The 21,225-nt window shown below is 46.5% G+C and overlaps 1 protein-coding gene and 2 non-coding genes across 3 annotated transcripts; all 3 read right to left on the reverse strand.

Annotated features, from left to right (window-relative positions):
- Positions 1–579: 579 nt before the first annotated feature.
- Positions 580–652, reverse strand: trnaf-gaa (transfer RNA phenylalanine (anticodon GAA)). Its single transcript has one exon. It is a non-coding gene; the product is annotated as a tRNA-Phe (tRNA).
- Positions 653–5,147: 4,495 nt separating this feature from the next.
- On the reverse strand, positions 5,148–5,219 carry trnaw-cca (transfer RNA tryptophan (anticodon CCA)). Its single transcript has one exon. It is a non-coding gene; the product is annotated as a tRNA-Trp (tRNA).
- A 2,410-nt stretch (positions 5,220–7,629) lies between these two features.
- On the reverse strand, positions 7,630–20,947 carry LOC137316161 (zinc finger protein 850-like). Its single transcript, XM_067980332.1, has 3 exons — positions 20,823–20,947; positions 18,558–18,711; positions 7,630–13,559 (listed from the first exon to the last, which is right to left on the reverse strand). The coding sequence occupies exon 3, from the start codon at positions 13,208–13,210 to the stop codon at positions 11,135–11,137; it is 2,076 nt and encodes a 691-aa protein (XP_067836433.1). The 5' UTR covers positions 13,211–13,559; positions 18,558–18,711; positions 20,823–20,947; the 3' UTR covers positions 7,630–11,134.
- Between the last annotated feature and the right edge of the window lie 278 nt (positions 20,948–21,225).

The raw sequence follows: 21,225 nt of genomic DNA on the forward strand, positions 1-21,225 counted from the left end.
CGAATGTGCTGTTGGTCCGGCCGGTTAACTCATTTGCATAGAGTATGCCGTAATATCATGATCACGGATTCGATGCATGTAATTTATTTTATTTATTTCGGTTTTTTGTAACTTTTAAAATCAAAGCTTTGCAAAAAAAATCCACAGACAAATTGACGGGGACAGTTTATTGAATAACATCCATCGTAACTTTACCCCTGGGCCGGAGAAACACGTCTTTCTTTTTATTTGTCTTTCTCCGGTTTGCAGAGAAACGTTTAACTCACGGCCTGTTCCCATTAATGATCATCAGCAGCAACAGACAGACAGAGCGGGTCTGACCGCCCCGAGATGGGGAAAAGGCATCAATTTGGAACAAATGCATCAAATCAAATAGTCACCCGGCACCAAGAGAGACAAAACCAAGAGAAAAAGGCAGAAGGTAACAGAGAAATAAAAACCAAATACAGACGATAGAAATATTTCCCTTCCTTGATGTCTCTCCATTCCATCCCCAATCCTTCAGTGGCGGGGATCAAATTTCACTGTAAATAAATGTGAGAATCGAAGCGAGGAAGAAGAAACGAAACAACCAAAAACTGCCGAAACTCGGGATTGAACCAAGGACCTTTAGATCTTCAGTCTAACGCTCTCCCAACTGAGCTATTTCGGCCCCATGTCAAAGTTTCTCTTTATGTCATTCTCTTAAAAAAAATATAACCCCAGGAGGAATTGCCCCTCCTGTTCATTCCGAAATTCAAATAAAAACATCGCACTCATATATACACACCCACAGTTCATATATAAACATCACACTCATATATACACACCCACAGTTCATATATAAACATCACACTCATATATACACACCCACAGTTCATATATAAACATCACACTCATATATACACACCCACAGTTCATATATAAACATCACACTCATATATACACACCCACAGTTCATATATAAACATCGCACTCATATATACACACCCACAGTTCATATATAAACATCACACTCATATATACACACCCACAGTTCATATATAAACATCGCACTCATATATACACACCCACAGTTCATATATAAACATCACACTCATATATACACACCCACAGTTCATATATAAACATCGCACTCATATATACACACCCACAGTTCATATATAAACATCACACTCATATATACACACCCACAGTTCATATATAAATATCGCACTCATATATACACACCCACAGTTCATATATAAACACCGCACTCATATATACACACCCACAGTTCATATATAAACATCACACTCAAAAATACACATTCATAGTTCTAAAAAACATCAAACTCATATAAACACACCCACAGTTCATACACCATCCAGGATAAAGCAGCCCGCTTGATTGGCACCCCATCCACCACCCTAAACATTCACTCCCTTCACCACCGGCGCACTGTGGCTGCAGTGTGCACCATCCACAGGATGCACTGCAGCAACTCGCCAAGGCTTCTTTGACAGCACCTCCAAAACCCGCGACCTCTACCATCTAGAAAGACAAGAGCAGCAGGCACATGGGAACAACACCACCTGCACGTTCCCCTCCAAGTTACACACCATCCCGGCTTGGAAATATATCGGCCGTTCCTTCATCGTCGCTGGGTCAAAATCCTGGAACTCCCTTCCTAACAGCACTGTGGGAGAACCGTCACCACACGGACTGCAGCGGTTCAAGAAGGCGGCTCACCACCACCTTCTCAAGGGCAATTAGGGATGGGCAATAAATGCTGGCCTCGCCAGCGACGCCCACATCCCGTGAAAGAAAAAAAGTAAATAAATAAACAAGGCACTCATATATACACACACAGTTCATAGAAATACATCGGTCTCATATATACACACCCGCAGTTGCTATGTGAACATCACACTCATATCGACACTCCCACAGTTTACAAAACAAGAGCGCACTCTTACTGCACATCCACTTAATATCTACCCAAAGTCCTGTTTATATTTCTCACTAAAGTCTGAACACTGAAAGTTTAACTGTTTTCCAGATACTGTCCATCCTGTTCTGTATTTTCAACGTTCAATTTGCTGAAGTCCGGCAAAGGTGGCGCGATAGCGGTCCTGGCGGTGAATGCTGCTTCGACGGATGTATCGGTGTCTCGGAGCTGGCGGGGATTGGAAAGCTCTTGTGTCACACGAAGTGTCTGAAAGGCCCGGATAAACATGAAGGTTATCAGTGCGGTGCCCACACCTCGTGCTGCAATGTTAGCGAGCCGGACATCAACTTAAAAGGCGGCTTGTTGCAAACACGTTGTGGTCACAGTTTCTTTTTGTACATAACAGAACCTAAAACATTCAAAATACAATGTTTTCTTTGCTGCATCACAATAAGCAATATCTTATTATAAAGTTTCGCTCATTGGTTCCTAAGTGTCAGATGGGAGAATTGTCTGAACCCCCCTCATTTATTTCATTGTTCATTCAGAATCTGCCCACGGATTGACACAGAGATAAACACAGGGAGAGTTGCAGAGTATCGGTAAACACAGCGAGAGATACAGAGTATCGGTAAACACAGCGAGAGATACAGAGTATGGGTAAACACAGCGAGAGATACAGAGTATCGGTAAACACAGCGAGAGATACAGAGTATCGGTAAACACAGCGAGAGATACAGAGTATCGGTAAACACAGCGAGAGATACAGAGTATCGGTAAACACAGCGAGAGATACAGAGTATCGGTAAACACAGCGAGAGATACAGAGTATCGGTAAACACAGAGAGATACAGAGTATCGGTAAACACAGCGAGAGATACAGAGTATCGGTAAACACAGCGAGAGATACAGAGTATCGGTAAACACAGCGGGAGATACAGAGTATCGGTAAACACAGCGAGAGATACAGAGTATCGGTAAACACAGAGAGATACAGAGTATCGGTAAACACAGCGAGAGATACAGAGTATCGGTAAACACAGCTAGAGATACAGAGTATCGGTAAACACAGCGAGAGATACAGAGTATAGGTAAACACAGGGAGAGTTGCAGAGTATCGGTAAACACAGCGAGAGATACAGAGTATCGGTAAACACAGCGAGAGATACAGAGTATAGGTAAACACAGCGAGAGATACAGAGTATCGGTAAACACAGCGGGAGATACAGAGTATAGGTAAACACAGCGAGAGATACAGAGTATCGGTAAACACAGCGAGAGATACAGAGTATAGGTAAACACAGCGAGAGTTGCAGAGTATCGGTCAACACGGCGGCAGGTCCCTGAGCCACAGTGAAAATGCTGTGATTTCAACCTGGTTCAAAACACGCAACCTTCTGATGTGGAGTCAGACGCGACTGTTCTTGCACCAGGCCCACAACAAGCGGCTGGAGCCGGATCCATTGGAGGGCGATCGGTGCAGACTGCCGCCCCGGCTCTCGGAATGTGAGAGGCGGAAGCAGGAGCAGCCTGACCGCCTCAATCACAGCACAGGATCCCCGCTCTCCTTCAAATTCCATCACTGACTCTGTGGCGCAAAGGATAGCGTGTTGGACTTCTACTTAATAATTGAAGGGGATATTCAAAGGTTGTGGGTTGGAGTCCCACCAGAGTTGGGTTTTAGTTCATGGATCGGGAGCTGGGAAGTGAAATTTTGCAGCAGGATCATTAATGTCCGTCAAGGACGGGAAACTGCCCCCGACACTTCATCTTACACCCGGATTTATGATTCTTAATCCACTCTGAGCTGGATTGGCGAAACACTCCCAAGGAGGAGACTCATCATCTGCTCAGACCGAAAGTCAATCTGCTGGACTTCCGGCTCTGTCAGACTGAATGTTCCTTCAGACAGGTTTCTAACTGGACACATGCATCCTGCTGCCGTGTGAGCATTGGTGCTGGAGGGGTAGAATTCTTGCTTGTAGTAATTCTATTCCTGTAAAACTAGCTCCTGAAGTGTAGGTTGGAAAGTATCCTGGCTGAGCGGTCTAAGGCGCTGGTTTAAAGCTCCAGTTAAATCCCACGATTTGTAGATGGATCAAAATCATAGTTTGTGTCTCCAAAACCGCAGCCTCCCTCCTGTAAACAAGTAATACTGAACATCTCATTTGGTATTACAACAGCGTAGTCCGGAGGAACCACATGGCAATTCAAATAAGTAGATGCATTTTGGAACAAACCATTTGTACCTTCACCTCCGGTCAAAATGTTTACAAGCAAAAGGATTGTTTGATCTCGGTGAGACTCGAATTAACAACCTCGGTATTTCCCGACCCTGTCCTGTCAGATCAGGACCGCGCACTGACCGATTGCGCCGCTGGAGCCCGGTCACTCTGATCACCTGTCCCACTCTGCTGGAAAGAATCTGAAGGTGAGAGGCCCGAACCTGTGGAAACGTGTCCTGTCCCCGTGATGAAACTAATATCTGCACTTCCACTTTCAGCTTCTTTCACATCCTCTGCTCCATCGCACGACAATCGGGTTTTCTGCAAACAGGTCAAAATGAACATTGCCAGAAATTCTCTCAACAGTGAGATTTTAACCCAGCGCCCACGCTGTGATTGGATTTATTGTCTTAAAGCAGTGAGCTCCGTTCACACAACGCCTCGCCAGTCTTTCACATTTTGTTTAATGCCCAAATAAATAAATTGGAGCTAATTGACCGCATTTACGCCGTGCTGGGGTTGTTCTTCTTAGAGCAGAGAAGGTTCAGAGGAGATTTGATAGAAGTGTTCAAAGTCATGAAGGGTTCAGATAAAGTTAATAAAGAGAAGCTGTTCCAATTGGCGGAAGTGTCGAGAACCAGAGGACACAGATTTGAGGTGATTGCAAAAGAACCAAAGGCGACATGAGGAAAATCTTTTTTACGCAGCGAATGGTTATGATCTGGAATGCGCTGCCTGAAAGGGCGGTGGAAGCAGATTCAATCGTGGCTTTCAAAAAGGAATTTGATAAATACTTGAAGGGGAAAATGCAGGGCCACGGGGAAAGGGACGGGGAATGGGACCAATGGGATTGATCTTACAAAAGGCAGGTAAGGGATTGATGGGTTGAATGGTCTCCTTCTGTGGTGTGTTCATTCTGTGATAAATATTATTTTACACACAGTGAACAGACCATCCCTGAAAGACTGCCCCGCGATAAAACAGAGCGACACTGAAACGTTGCGAAAATGCAATGACCCCGACGTGATTCGAACACGCATCCTTCTGATCTGGAGTCAGACGCGCTACCGTTGCGCCACGAGGTCCACAGCAAACGGCTGGAGCCGGATCCAGAGGAGGGAGATCGGTACCGACCGCCACAGGGACTCGAAGAGGCGGAAGCAGCAGCAGCAACACCGCAGGAGCCCCGCTCTCCAATCCAGCCGTTCCCAGCGGAGAGCTGCCAGTCCCGGCCTGAGCCCTGTCTGGGAGCCGCCTGCCATTCAGTCTTTACAGAACGGGACCGATCCAGTTTCAGCTCACACACAGGATCAGGAATCCCACTCCTGACAGATTCACTTATTTAAACCTTGTTTAGATTCAGTGAATTGGGATTTAATTCAATCCTCATCTGCCCTCCGCTCTGTCAGTTCAGGACTTTATTTAAACCGATACTTGGAGCTCTGTTTTACAGGGTGCCGGCTGTTAAAGCATTTCTCAGTCCCACCACGAACACTATTTGCTGCTAACTTCTGCTTAATACAAAGTTCCCAGGAACGAGGCAATTTCTCCTGGGGACTGAGTTCGAGTTAAGGAACAATAGAGATGCGATTACACTACTTGGTGTATTCTATAGGCCACCAGCTAGTGGGACGGAGATAGAGGAGCAAATTTGCAGGGAAATTACAGAGAGGTGCAAAAGCCATAAAATAGTAATAACCGGGAATTTCAACTATCCTAATATAGACTGGGATAACAATAATATAAGGCGCAAAGAAGGGGAGGAATATTTGAAATGTGTTCAGGATAACTTTCTCGACCAGTACGTTTCTGGCCCACTGAGGAAGGAGGCATTGCTGGACTTGGTGCAAGGGAATGAGGCGGGCCAAGTGGAGCAAGTGTCAGTGGGGGAGCATTTAGGGAGCAGCGATCAGTATCATTAGGATTAGAATAGCTATGGAAATGGACTCTGTCCACTCTAAAGTAAAAGTACTCAATTGGATGAGGGTCAATTTCAGTGGGATGAGAACAGATCTGGCCCCGGTAAATTGGAATTAAAGATTGTCAGGCCAAACTATAATTGGACAATGGGCGGCTTTTAAAAAGATGATTCGGGTATAGAGAAGGTACATTCCAACGAGGTAGAAAGGTCGGGCAAATAAAGCCAGAACTCCCTGGATAATAAGAGAGATAGAGAGTAAGATGAAGTGGGAAAAAGTGGTGTATGACAGGTGTCAGGTTAATAACACAAGTGCCAACCAGAGAGAATATAGAAAGTTCAGAGGGGAAGTGAAAAAGGAAATAAGAGGGGCAAAGAGAGAGCATAAGAATAGCGGACATCATAAAAGGGAATTAAAAAGTCTTCTACAGACATGTTAACAGTAAACGGGTAGTAAGAGGAGGGGTGGGGACGATTAGGGACCATAAAGGAGATCTACTCATGGAGGCAGTGGACATGGCCTGAGGTACTAAATGAGTACTTTGCATTGTTCTTTACCAAGGAAGAAGATGCTGCCAGATTCTCGATAAAGGAAGATATAGTTAAGATACTGGATGGGCTAAAAAATGAGAAAGAAGAGGTACTAGAAAGGCTAAATGTACTTAAAATAGATAAGTCACCTGGTCCATCAAACTTTCGCGCCAACCGATTACGCCAACGAAGAAAGGCAGAAATTTCATCCGCTAAATTAGTAATTCACTGAGCTAAACCTTAAGGCTGCAGTGACCAATATAACAGCTGTCTACTGTCAGTTTACTTTTACAAAATCAATAGTTGAAGCTTGCAGGAGTGAAAATCAAATCCAACGAGCCGGTCTTCATCTTATATAATATGATCACCGAGTGGCGAGAGGGTGGATTTGGAATTCCTGAGCGACCGCACTGTGAATTTTCCAGATCTGCTTGGAGCACCAATCCCTTCAATTCATCACTTACAGGGACAATTCGATTCGCGGTTTCTTTTCCCTGAGCTTGGCGAGATCTTGAAAATTGAGAGCGACCAATATCAAAGCTGAGCTCGTCACCGACATGCTCACAGATACAGAGCGGCCACACTCTGCTTCAGTGAGATGAAAACCCAGAGTGGTTTCAAGGTCGAATGCAATTGGAAGCAAAGCTCGTTCAATGAAAGTGCAGGTCATTGAGGTGCCTTTAAAGTCCTGATTGTTTGCACTGAACTTCTTCCGAGACCGCGTGAGATTCAGGTGGAGTGATTTGGGGACTTCTTTTCCCTCTTTGCAAAAGTTTGAACCGCAGTTCAAGGATCAAAAGTCTAGTTCCAAATTAGGGTATGAACCTCGAATCGAGAATTATACCCCGACCTCAACGAGCCCAGAAACAAGAACATGTCACGGACACATTCTATGAGAGGGCTGTCTGTATAATGAAAAGGCATTTTTGAAGAAACTTCCTGATCAGTTCCGTGTTGGCTCCTGCTCAAAACACAAACACCGCACTGTGTGTTTTTGCTTCTCAAAACCACTGAACGCCATGAATTACAAAAAGGCACCACTGAGATTTGAATCCAGAATCTCCTGGTATTTAGACAGGTGCTTTAATCAACTAAGCCAAGGAGCAAAATCACAGTACGGGTTATCACCTCCTCTCATTAATATCTATCAGCAACACGTCACATTCTGTTGGGGGTTCAGACTGTTTGATCTTTGTCGATTTCGCTTGCCCGTTTCCCTGTGAATCCCGATACTGACTGCGTTTCAGGCTGTGTTTATCTTTCTGTGTCCATCAGTGCGATGATACACGAATGAATATGTGAGCTTGTGTTTGTTTGTTACTTTAAATAAATTAGGGATGGACAATTCTCGCTCTGACACTGAAGAACTAATTGAGCAAATTTCACAGTGAAGTGTTGTTTATTGTGGTGCTGAAACTAAAAAAAAATCGTAAAAGGTGCAAAAAGGGAAAACGAGAAAAACTTGAGTGAAATTAAGGACAACAATCAAGGTTTTTACACGTATATTAAGAGAAAGAAGGGTGACTAAGTAATATGGGCCCCTTAAGGACAGATGGCGGTGATATTACAATTGAAATTCAGGAAATGGCAGACTTGCTAAATACTCGCAGAAAATCATGAGGATAATCTACCAGAGACACGAGGAAAACTGAAAATAAATCAAGGGGATTCAGTGCAAGTAAAATAATGGTATTGGAGAAAATAATTAAATTAAAGATAGACAAATCTCCAGGACCTGATGTTTACCATCCCAGGGGACTAAGGGGAATAGGTGAGGAAATTGTACATGCTTTAGTCATGATCGTTCAAAACTCTCTTGATTCAGGAATTGTTCCATGGATTGAAAAATTGCCAATGTCATTCCATTATATACGAAGGGTAGGAGAGATAAAGTAGGAAATTATAGACCTATTAGTCTGACGTCTGTTGTGGGGAAGTTACCAGTATCTGTTATTAGGGAAAGAATGACTGAGCACTTGGATCAACATGAATTGATCAGAGAGAGTCAGCATGGATTTGTAAAGTGTAAGTCAAGTCTAACGAAACGAGTTGAACTTTTTGAAAATGTGACTAATGTGGTAAATGATGGAGTGTCTATGGGGGTTATGTGTATATTGACTTCCAGAGGCACTCGTTAAGGTTTAGCATCAGAGACTGTTAACAGAAATGAGAACATGTGGAATTTATAGCAACCCATGGAAATGGCGAGGGAGTTGGTTTGGAGGTAGGAGACAGAGAGTAGGGTTAATGGGTATGTACTCAAATTGACAGGATGTGATTAGTGGTGTCCCCCAGGGATCTGTATAAATGAGGTAGATAAAGGAATAGAGAGCGGTATATCCAGGTTTATCGACGACACCAAGTTAAGAGGCACAGTGAGTCGTGTAGATGGGAGCATAAAGTTGTAAAAGGAAATTGATAGATTCAGTGAGTTGGTAAAACTGTGTCAGATGGAGCTTACATAGAATTACATCGAATGTACATCACAGAAACAGGCAATTCGGCCCAACTAGACTATACCGGTGTTTATGCTGCAGACGAGCCTCCTCCAACCCCTCTTCATCTAACCCGATGAGCAAACCCGAATATTCCTTTCTCCTCCATGTGTTTATCCAGCTTCCCTGTAAATGCATCCATGATATTCGCCTTAACTACTCCGTGTGGGAGCGAGCTGCACATTCTAACGACTCTCTGGATAAATATGTTTCTCTTGAATGCGATATTGGATTTATTGATGACTATTATATTCATGGCCCTAAGTTCTCACATCCCCACTCCCAAAAGTACAAACACCGTATCTACATCTGACCGATCAAACCCTTGCATAATCTTAAAGTCCTGTATCAGGTCACCCTCAGCCTTCTCTTTTCTATACAAAAGAGCCCCAGACTGTTCAAAGTTTCAATCTGGGGAAGTGTGAGGCCATCCACTTTGGCCCTAAGCAAGATAAATCAGAGTATTTTCGAAATGGTGAGAAGCCAGGAACTGTGGGTGAGCAGAGATACTTCGGGAAATCAGGAAGAGTTGGCAGACAGGTGCAAAAAATAATTAAAATGGCTAATGGAATGTCGGCCTTTATCTCAAGGGAACTGGAATTCAAAAGGGTGGAAGTTATGTTAGAATTCTATAAACTCTGCGAAGGCCACATTTAGAGCACGGCATTCAGTCCTGGGCACCAGACCTCAGGAAGGATATATTGGCCTTGCAGGAGGTGCAGCGCAGAAAGACCAGAATGATACTGGGGCTAAAATGGTTACATTATGAGGGCAAGTTGCGTGAACAAGGTTTGTATTTCCTCGTGTATAGAGGATTAAGTGGTGATGTAATTCAGGTGTTGAAGGTGATTCAATGATCCAATGGTGGGTGTGTGAGTTGGTGCTGAATCGGTCCCCTTCAGTGAAGAGAGGGTCAGCGGGCGCCTGACAGACACGGCTCGGAACGGGACTCGCTTCTCTCCGGCGGCAGCGGCTGGTTTAGAGAGATCTCTCTGTCTGCTGCTGTTACTCCGCCTCCCGCACTCTGGGAGAACCGCGGAGGTCGGTCCTCATTTTTCTCTTATGGATCCGGCTCCATCCGTTTACTGTTGACGGGAGTGCGTCTGATACCAAGTCAGTCAGAAGCGGGTGCAAATCACAACATAGGCACAGGCCCAAGGACTGGGGACTGGTTTGATATTGGGTCCTTTTTAAGGGCTAGGCTGTAGAATGTTTGTATAATAATAATGATCAGAATTAACTTTGAAACAATGAATTTTTTTTCAGTTATTTCCCATTTCCACCCTCACCAGTTTTATACAGTAACAGGTAACAATGTTTGAGGGATGTGATGTCCAGTGTTGGTGGAATCAGTGTAATTTAACTTGATACATTGAAGAGTCTCTTGTCTATCCCAGGCTCTTACCTTAGGTTCAGACCCTCACCTAGTTTAAAATTGGTCACTCACTGATATAAATAAACCAATAACAACCCCGAAACCTCAGCGGGGATATTTGTTCCGATACTTAATGACGGTCCCAATTTCCACTGAAATTCTCAATCAGCAAATCCCAGAGGCTGTTTCGGGTTTGACAAACTGTGAAACAGATTGTTTTAAAAGCCGGAAAGAGGGAAAAACTGGTGGTTGATATGAAGTGTTATACATTATCTCTTTCTGTTTCAGATTTACAATTTCTCCTTGTGTGTTACTCAAAGGAGAGGCCATAACGGAGCCCAGTGACTGGGTCACGAGCTGCACTGAGTCATTGGCCTGTGTTACAGACCGGCTCGTTGGACCTGCTCATTTCGTGAACTCGCTGGTGTCTCAGCACGTGTGATGACTGAGTGAATCCCTTCCCACACACGGAGCAGGTGAACAGTCTCTCAACCAATGGGCATGCGATGATGTGACAGCAGTTCATTTCTGCTTTTAAAGCTCTTCTCACAGTCACTGCATTAAAAGGTCACTCAATAGTGTGAACAAGTTAATGTTTCAGAAAGTGGGATGATCGAGTGAATCTCTTCCCACACATGGAGCAGGTGAACAGTCTCTCCCCAGTGTGAGTGCGTCGATGTCTCAGCAGTTCGTTTCTGATTTTAAATCTCTTCCCACAGTCAGAACATTTAAAGGTCTCTCAGTGTGAACTCGGTGGTGTTTCAGCAGGGAGGATGCCCAAGTGAATCCCTTCCCACACACTGAGCAGGTGAACGGCCCCTCCCCAGTGTGAGTGCGTTGGTGTGTCAGCAGATTAAATTTGCTTTTATACCTCTTCTCACAGTCAGAACATTTAAAAGGTCTCTCATCGGAGTGAACTCGCTGGTGTCTCAGCAGGTTGGATGACTGAGTGAATCTCTTCCCACACACGGAGCAGGTGAACGCCCCCTCTCCAGTGTGAACTCGCTGGTGTTTCAGCAGGGAGGATGACCCAGCGAATCCCTTCCCATACACAGAGCAGGAGAACGGCCTCTCCCCAGTGTGGGTGCGTTGGTGTGTCAGCAGATTAAATTTGCTTTTAAACCTCTTCTCACAGTCAGAACATTTAAAAGGTCTCTCATCGGAGTGAACTTGCTGGTGTCTCAGCAGGATGAATGACCGAGTGAATCTCATCCCACACAAGGAGCAGGTGAACGGCCTCTCCCCAGTGTGAACTCGCTGGTGTTTCAGCAGGTTGGATGACTGAGTGAATCTCTTCCCACACACGGTGCAGATGAACGGCCTCTCCCCAGTGTGGGTGCGTTGGTGTGTCAGCAGATTAAATTTGCTTTTAAACCTCTTCTCACAGTCAGAACATTTAAAAGGTCTCTCATCGGAGTGAACTTGCTGGTGTCTCAGCAGGATGAATGACCGAGTGAATCTCATCCCACACAAGGAGCAGGTGAACGGCCTCTCCCCAGTGTGAACTCGCTGGTGTTTCAGCAGGTTGGATGACTGAGTGAATCTCTTCCCACACACGGTGCAGATGAACGGCCTCTCCCCAGTGTGGGTGCGTTGGTGTCTCAGCAGTTCAATTTTGCTTTTAAACCTCTTCTCACAGTCAGAACACTTAAAAGATCTCTCATCAGAGTGAACTCGCTGGTGTGTCAGCAGGATGGATGACCGAGTGAATCTCTTCCCACACAAGGTGCAGGTGAACGGCCTCTCCCCAGTGTGAACTCGCTGGTGTGTCAGCAGGATGGACGACTGAGTGAATCTCTTCCCACACACGGTGCAGATGAACGGTCTCTCCCCAGTGTGAGTGCGTTGGTGTCTCAGCAGTTCAATTTTGCTTTTAAACCTCCTCTCACAGTCAGAACATTTAAAAGGCCTCTCCCCAGTGTGAACTCGCTGGTGTGTCAGAAGCTCAGATGACCAAGTGAATCCCTTCCCACACACAGAGCAGATGAACGGTCTCTCCCCAGTGTGAGTGCGTTGGTGTGACAGCAGATTACTTTTGCTTTGAAACCTCTTCTCACAGTCAGAACATTTAAAAGGTCTCTCATCAGAGTGAAGTCGCTGGTGTGTCAGCAGGGTGGATAACCGAGTGTATCCCTTCCCGCACACGGAGCAGGTGAACGGCCTCTCCCCAGTGTGAACTCGCTGGTGTGTCAGGAGGAGGGATGACTGAGTGAATCCCTTCCCACACACGGAGCAGGTGAACGGCCTCTCCCCAGTGTGAACTCGCTGGTGTGTCAGGAGGAGGGATGACTGAGTGAATCCCTTCCCACACTCGGAGCAGGTGAACGGCCTCACCCCAGTGTGGGTACATTGGTGTGTCAGCAGGTTCCTTTTGCATTTAAACCTTTTCTCACAGTCAGAACATTTAAAAGGTCTCTCCCCAGTGTGAACTCGCTGGTGTGTCTGGAGGCTGGATGAAATAGTGAATCCCTTCCCACACACGGAGCAGGTGAACGGCCTCTCCCCAGTATGGGTACGTTGGTGTATCAGCAGATTAATTTTGCTTTTAAACCTCATCTCACAGTCAGCACATTTAAAAGGTCTCTCATCAGAGTGAACTCGCTGGTGTGTCAGGAGGCCGGATGACTGAGCGAATCCCTTCCCACACACGGAGCAGGTGAACGGCCTCTCCCCAGTGTGACTGTGTTGATGAATTTCCAGCCTGGACGGGTAATTGAATCCCTTCCCACATTCCCCACATTTCCACGGTTTCTCCATGGTCTGGGTGTCCTTGTGTCTCTCCAGGTTGGACGATCAGTTGAAGCCTCGTCCACACACAGAACACGTGTACGGTTTCTCCCCTCTGTGAACGGTGCGGTGTTTTTTCTGGCTGTGTAACTGGTTAAAGCTCTTTCCACAGTCAGTGCACTGGAACACTCTCACTCGGTCTGTGTCTCGGTGCTTTTCCACTCACACTGATGTCTAAAATCATCTCCCACAGACAGAACAGACAAACATTTCTCCTTCCACATTCAAAGGTCGATGATATTCAGGTCCTGATGAATCGAGTGACTCTGTCAGATCTTGACGTGATCTTTGGTTTGAGTTTCCCTCTGCAAATCCTCCCCTGCAAAAGTAGTTTATAAAAGTTATCACTGTAACTACAGGATAGAAATTCAGATCAGATATCTTTACTTTCTATGGAACATTATTTCCTCTCTCATTCCTCAAAGCTGTAAATCCCCGTCCCACACACTCTCCCTCCTCCCTGTGCTGAAATCCAAACCCATCGCATCATCTTTCAGTGGCCCGAAACCATAAGTGAAAGGGTGAGAGAGTGAATGTGAGAGTGAATGTGAGAGAGTGTGAGAGAGTGTGAGAGAGTGAATGTGAGTACAGCAGTGGGCTCGGTGTGGAGAATGAAGTGGGGCAGGTGGAGCATGTTTCAGTGGGGCAGCAGTGATCATAATCTCATTTGGTTTAGAACAGTTATGGAAAAGGACAGGGGACAGTCAAATGTGAAAATTCTTAACTGGAGGAGGGCTAATTCCAGTGAGTTAAAAAGGGATCTTGTCCAGGTGGATTGGTATCAAAAATTGGCAGGCAGAACAGTAATTGAACAGTGGGAGGCCTTCAAGGAGGAGTTGGTTTGGGTACAGAGTAGACAGATTCCCACGAGGAGGAAAGGAACAGCATCCAAAGCTGGAGCTCCCTGGATGACTAAAGGTATAGAGATCACCATTTCTCCTTCATTTTCAGACGCTCCCTGACCGATCACCATATCTCCTTCATTTACAGACGCTCCCAGACCGATCACCATTTCTCCTTCATTTACAGACGCTCCCTGACCGATCGCCATTCCTCCTTCATTTACAGACGCTCCCTGACCGCTCGCCATTTCTCCTTCATTTACAGACGCTCCCTGACCGATCACCATTTCTCCTTCATTTACAGACGCTCCCTGACCGATCACCCTTTCTCCTTCATTTACAGACGCTACCTGACCGATCACCATTTCTCCTTCATTTACAGACGCTCCCTGACCGATCACCATTTCTCCTTCATTTACAGACGCTCCCTGACCGATCCCCATTTCCCCTTCATTTACAGACGCTCCCTGACCGATCACCATTTCTCCTTCATTTACAGACGCTCCCTGACCGATCACCATTTCTCCTTCATTTACAGACGCTCCCTGACCGATCACCATTTCTCCTTCATTTACAGACGCTCCCTGACCGATCCCCATTTCCCCTTCATTTCCCGGCGGGTAGTGAGGGGGGGATAATGTTCACTGTTTTATATTCGGGTCTGGGGCCGCACTCGGGGTTTGTAAAGCCTGAGCCTGGGCCTGAGCCCGGACCCGGGCCCCGGGGTTTATTGAGCCTCTTGCTCCGATCCTCTGACCTGCACCGAACGCGCTCCTCCCGCAGCCTCGACTGGCCGCGCATGCTCAGGACACACTGACCGATAATGAGTCACTACTGCGCCTGCGCACTGGGCTCCACTGATTCAGATAGGGCACAATCTGTACCGCGCTGCATGCTGGGTGCTGCAGCCGCCATTGATGGTCTTAATATCAGGCCGAAAAGCAAAGACATTGGAAGCAGATAATTCAAGTGTTTAATTTATAATATAAATAATTCAATCGTTCAATTCATTTCATAAATAATTGAATAGTTCAATTCATTAAATAATCAATTGTTTAATTTATTACATAAACAATTAGTGTTTATTTATTATATAAAGGATTCAATATTTAGTTGAATTATTTATATAATAAATTAAACACTTGAATGATTTGTCTAATAAATTAAACACGAGACTTCTTTATATAATAAAGTGAACAATTTATTATGTGTAATAAATTAAACCTTTGAATTATTTATATCATCAATTAAACAATTCATTATGAATACAATGAATTAAACAATTGATTATTTATATAATAAATAACATTTTGAAATTCTTCAGACAATAAATTAAATAATGGATTATTAATATGATTAAATAAACACTTGAATCTTTGTATGATAAGTTAAACCTTTGAATTAATTATATAATTTAAACACTTGACCTCTTTATATAATAATTTTAACACTTGGATTATTTATATAATAAACTAAAAAATTGGTTATTTATATAATAAATTAGCAATTGATTTTTTTATATAATAAATGAAACACTTGAATTATTTATATAATGAATTAAACATGAATTATTTATATAATAAATTAAACAATTGTTTATTTGTATAATAATTTCATCAATTGAATTATTTAGATGCTTAATTTATTATGAAAATAATTCAATAGTTTATTTTAACAACTGAAGTCGTTATGTAAGAAATTAAACAATTGATTATTTATAGAATGAATTAAACTATTGAATTATTTATTTAATAAATGAAACAGTTGAATTATTTATTTAATAAATACAACCTTTTAATTATTTATATAATAAATTAAACTATTGAATTATTTAGATAATTAATGAAACAGTTGAATTATTTAAATAATAAATTAAACAAATGACTATTTATGTCATAAATTATACACTTGAATGCTTCATATAATAAATTAAACACTTGTTTATTTGTATAATAAATTCACAAATTGAATTATTTATACAATAAATTAAACAGAGCTATTTATATATTAAATTATACACTTGAATTATTATATAATTAAACTACTGAATTATTTATCAAATATATTAATCAATTTAATTATTCATATAATAAATTAAACAATTCAATAATTTACATAAAAAATTAAACACTTGAATTATTTATAATATATTAAACAATTGAATGATTTATATAATAAATTTAGCTATTGAATTTTTTATATAATAAATTAATCAATCGAATAATTTAAACTATTGAATTCTCTTTATAATAAATGAAACATTTGAAGTATTCATATAATAAATTAAACACTTGAAAACAATTTAATTATTGATATAATAAAATAAGCAATTCATTATTTATTTAATGAATTAAACTATTGAGTTATTTATATTACATTTTAAACTTTTCAATTATTTATATCATAAATGAAGCCAGCTTGGACAAAATGGAGGCAAGCTCGGAGTCCGTCTTGGACAAAATGGCGGCCGGCATGGCCACCATCTTGGAAAAAATGGCAGCAAGCACGGCCGCCATCTTGGAAAACATGGCGGCAGGCGCGGCCGCCATCTTGGAAAACATGGCGGCAGGCGCGGCCGCCATCTTGGAAAAAATGGCCGCCGCCGCCATCTTGTCACATGGCGGCAAGAGGCCGACAGAGTGTCCCCAGTGATCCCGCAGTGACCCCAGAATGTCCCAGTGACCCCAGAGTGATGCCGGGGTCCCAGCGTGCACCCAGTCAGCCCAGAGTGAGGCCAGGGTGCAGCCGGGGATCCCAGAGCGAGGCCAGAGCGGCGGCCTTTGCGTTTGGGCCACGACAACAACCACCACCACAACTGTACTGTACGTGTACAGCACAGAGTGGGTAAAAGGGAACGATTCACTCCTGTCTGGTACTGTACGGCCCGTGTGTGTCTCAGTGTCAGCTCCTGTACATGTACAGTACACAGTGGGAAAAAAGGGAACGATTCACTCCTGTCTGGTACTGTACGGCCCGTGTGTGTCTCAGTGTCAGCTCCTGTACATGTACAGTACACAGTGGGTAAAAGGGAACAATTCACTCCTGTCTGGTACTGTACGGCCCGTGTGTGTCTCAGTGTCAGCTCCTGTACATGTACAGTACACAGTGGGTAAAAGGGAACGATTCACTCCTGTCTGATACTGTACGGCCCGTGTGTGTCTCAGTGTCAGCTCCTGTACATGTACAGTACACAGTGGGTAAAAGGGAACGATTCACTCCTGTCTGGTACTGTACGGCCCGTGTGTGTCTCAGTGTCAGCTCCTGTACATGTAAAGCACACAGTGGGTAAAAGGGAACGATTCACTGAGAGATTGCAATGTTGACTGTAATGTTTATTTGAGGGGTTCAGTCCCGAAACGGGCTGTGTTTTGACAGACATTTTTACAGGAAGGAGTTGAGTTTAGTTTAGGGAGGTGGGTACAATCCGTGTCTGGGACTCACTGGCCCTGTGAAATGTTGAATTTTGCTCACAATATGGTGTGTTTGGATTAATGGGGGACAAGGTTTAACTCCACTGGGCTGGATTGTTTTATAAATCTCTCATTGACTGGGTCTTTCAGACCAGGATGGGAGCTGCTTCTCTCTCTCTGTAAACACCCTGAGGCAGTGAAACACTCTCTGACAAACTGTTCACAGGAACCAACCCATCAGACATGGGGAATAGACAAATACCTGGGACTGGAAATGAGCCTCCCACCAACAGAGCAGAGAGAAGGAGGAAATCATCACACCTTCAAGATCTGGATCTGTTTTGTCTTTGGAGCAGGTTCTGGTTAATTTTACTGCTTTAAAGTTATGTTATGGGACCAGTGAGACTGAGACACACACACACACACACACACACACAGACTGTACAGTCAGGAGACTCGTGTCCCTTGTCCAGACATTGGGTTTGAATTGAGCTGAGCTGTGCCACAAATGAATATGGGATTAAAATCTCAAATTCCAATCAGTTTGCTCCCGAGCTTCCCCATGTGTCTGTGTGGTTCCATTACAATACAATTTCACATGGGGGCCCAAAATGGCTTCGGAATTAACACTATTTCTTTCTGAGTTGTCAGTGACCTTTTCAAAAATTAAACTTCAAACTCAGAAAACATTTGGAGGCTGTTTTCACATTTGGGCCCTCTGCGTGCTGCAGGACGCTCCCTGAAAGAGTTTTTAATTTCAATTAAGACCCGAGATATGTCACATTGTCAGCCTCTGAATAATAGTTTGATCCACTTTGTGTTATTTCTGAAAAGTTGCACTTGCAATGAACGAAGGGAGGAATTTGGGATCGAACAGATGGTGATATTCTGTCAGACACTCGGTACTGAGGGAGCGCTGCACTGTCAGACGGTCAGTGTGTGTCTCAGTGTCAGCTCCTGTACAATGTCCCAGTGATCGTCCAGTGTCCCCAGAATGTCCCAGTGATCCCCCAGTGTCCCCAGAATGTCCCAGTGACCCCCCAGAGTAACCCAGACATTACTCACGTGGCCCCCATCGGGTCCAGGCTGCGGTGAAGGTCTCAGTCAGTCAGTCCCCAGCGGAGAGAACGATTCTTGGCCCAGGATTCCTCCTCCTCCTCCTTCTCACAAAATGTCTCTTTCTGGATCATCTCCTTGCAGCATTTCATCGAAAAGTTTCCTGAGGAGAGAGAGAGAGGGAATTGATTAAAATACAAAAGCATGGGATTAAAAAGGCACAGCAAGAGCCCAGAGCTCCCTCCCTCCCATTCCCTCTCCCAGTTACACCGACAATCCCTCAGCACCAACACTGAGACACAAATCCCGGTTACAAACCAGAGAATCTAAAGAGAAAAGTTGGGAGAGAGACAGAGAGAGAAATACACTCAGGACAGGCTGGAGGACCCCGGCAGACTGAGAGATTGTCCCCGCCCCTGGGGAGGGTTTGGGACGAGACACACGGCCATCCCCTACCCCCGGGGAGCTCCCTGCTTCAGCCTTTTAGATATTAGACTGAATCTCAATGTGTCTCCCTCAGGGACCTGTCCGTTCTCATGTTAATCCAGGGACAGCCCAGGGCAGGACTGGTTTGACCAGGAGACCTGTCTGTTGGAACGAGCCACATTTCAAGGACCTATTTTACTGATTTGAAACCCTCACAGCCTGTCTCCCCCTCTTCCCTCACCCCAAACCGAGTCCCCCCCACCCTCAGCCTGTCTCCCCCTCTTCCCTCACTCCAAACCGAGTCCCCCCCACCCTCAGCCTGTCTCCCCCTCTTCCCTCACCCCAAACCGAGTCCCCCCACCCTCAGCCTGTCTCCCCCTCTTCCCTCACTCCAAACCGAGTCCCCCCCACCCTCAGCCTGTCTTCCCCTCTTCCCTCACCCCAAACCGAGTCCCCCCACCCTCAGCCTGTCTCCCCCTCTTCCCTCACCCCAAACCGAGTCCCCCCCCCCACCCTCAGCCTGTCTCCCCCTCTTCCCTCACCCCAAACCGAGTCCCCCCCACCCTCAGCCTGTCTCCCCCTCTTCCCTCACCCCAAACCGAGTCCCCCCCACCCTCAGCCTGTCTCCCCCTCTTACCTCACCCCAAACCGAGTCCCCCCCCCCACCCTCAGCCTGTCTCCCCCTCTTCCCTCACCCCAAACCGAGTCCCCCCACCCTCAGCCTGTCTCCCCCTCTTCCCTCACCCCAAACCGAGTCCCCCCCACCCTCAGCCTGTCTCCCCCTCTTCCCTCACCCCAAACCGAGTCCCCCCCACCCTCAGCCTGTCTCCCCCTCTTCCCTCACCCCAAACCGAGTCCCCCCCACCCTCAGCCTGTCTCCCCCTCTTCCCTCACCCCAAACCGAGTCCCCCCCACCCTCAGCCTGTCTCCCCCTCTTCCCTCACTCCAAACCGAGTCCCCCCCCCCACCCTCAGCCTGTCTCCCCCTCTTCCCTCACCCCAAACCGAGTCCCCCCCACCCTCAGCCTGTCTCCCCCTCTTCCCTCACCCCAAACCGAGTCCCCCCCACCCTCAGCCTGTCTGCCCCTCTTCCCTCACCCCAAACCGAGTCCCCCCCACCCTCAGCCTGTCTCCCCCTCTTCCCTCACCCCAAACCGAGTCCCCCCCCACCCTCAGCCTGTCTCCCCCTCTTCCCTCACCCCAAACCGAGTCCCCCCCCCACCCTCAGCCTGTCTCCCCCTCTTCCCTCACCCCAAACCGAGTCCCCCCACCCTCAGCCTGTCTCCCCCTCTTCCCTCACCCCAAACCGAGTCCCCCCCACCCTCAGCCTGTCTCCCCCTCTTCCCTCACCCCAAACCGAGTCCCCCCCACCCTCAGCCTGTCTCCCCCTCTTCCCTCACCCCAAACCGAGTCCCCCCCACCCTCAGCCTGTCTCCCCCTCTTCCCTCACCTCAACCGAGTCCCCCCCACCCTCAGCCTGTCTCCCCCTCTTCCCTCACCCCAAACCGAGTCCCCCCCCCCTCAGCCTGTCTCCCCCTCTTCCCTCACCCCAAACCGAGTCCCCCCCACCCTCAGCCTGTCTCCCCCTCTTCCCTCACCCCAAACCGAGTCCCCCCCACCCTCAGCCTGTCTCCCCCTCTTCCCTCACCCCAAACCGAGTCCCCCCCACCCTCAGCCTGTCTCCCCCTCTTCCCTCACCTCAAACCGAGTCCCCCCCACCCTCAGCCTGTCTCCCCTCTTCCCCCGTGACCCAAACACCCCGGGGACCTCCGACACATCCCACCCTGCCCGGCGTCCACATTGAAAGAACTAAAGTTGGGGACAGGCCTCTCCCTCCATCCCATAATACCAGGCCGCCCATAGTAACGGTCGCTGGGCCTGGGCCCGGAATCCGTTGCCCCTGGAAACCGCGCAGGAACCGAGCGACCCGAGAGCGGCCTCAGGCCCGACTCCCAGTCCCCGGCCTCAGGCCCTCCCCGACATCCCAGTCCCCGGCCTCAGGCCCCGCCCCGACTCCCAGTCCCCGGCCTCAGGCCCCTCCCGACTCCCAGTCCCCGGCCTCAGGCCCTCCCCGACTCCAGTCCCCGGCCTCAGGCCCCTCCCCGACTCCCAGTCCCCCCGGCCCCTCCCCGACTCCCAGTCCCCGCCTCAGGCCCGACTCCCAGTCCCCGGCCTCAGGCCCTCCCCGACTCCCAGTCCCCGGCCTCAGGCCCCTCCCCGACTCCCAGTCCCCGGCCTCAGGCCCTCCCCGA

The sequence above is a fragment of the Heptranchias perlo genome, unplaced genomic scaffold (genome assembly GCF_035084215.1).
Source record: "Heptranchias perlo isolate sHepPer1 unplaced genomic scaffold, sHepPer1.hap1 HAP1_SCAFFOLD_562, whole genome shotgun sequence".
Taxonomy (NCBI): Eukaryota; Metazoa; Chordata; class Chondrichthyes; order Hexanchiformes; family Hexanchidae; genus Heptranchias; species Heptranchias perlo.

What these genes read in the sequence shown, in the direction of transcription:
- LOC137316161 (XM_067980332.1), bottom strand. Translation starts at nt 13,210, where the DNA reads ATGGAGAAACCGTGGAAATGTGGGGAATGTGGGAAGGGATTCAATTAC.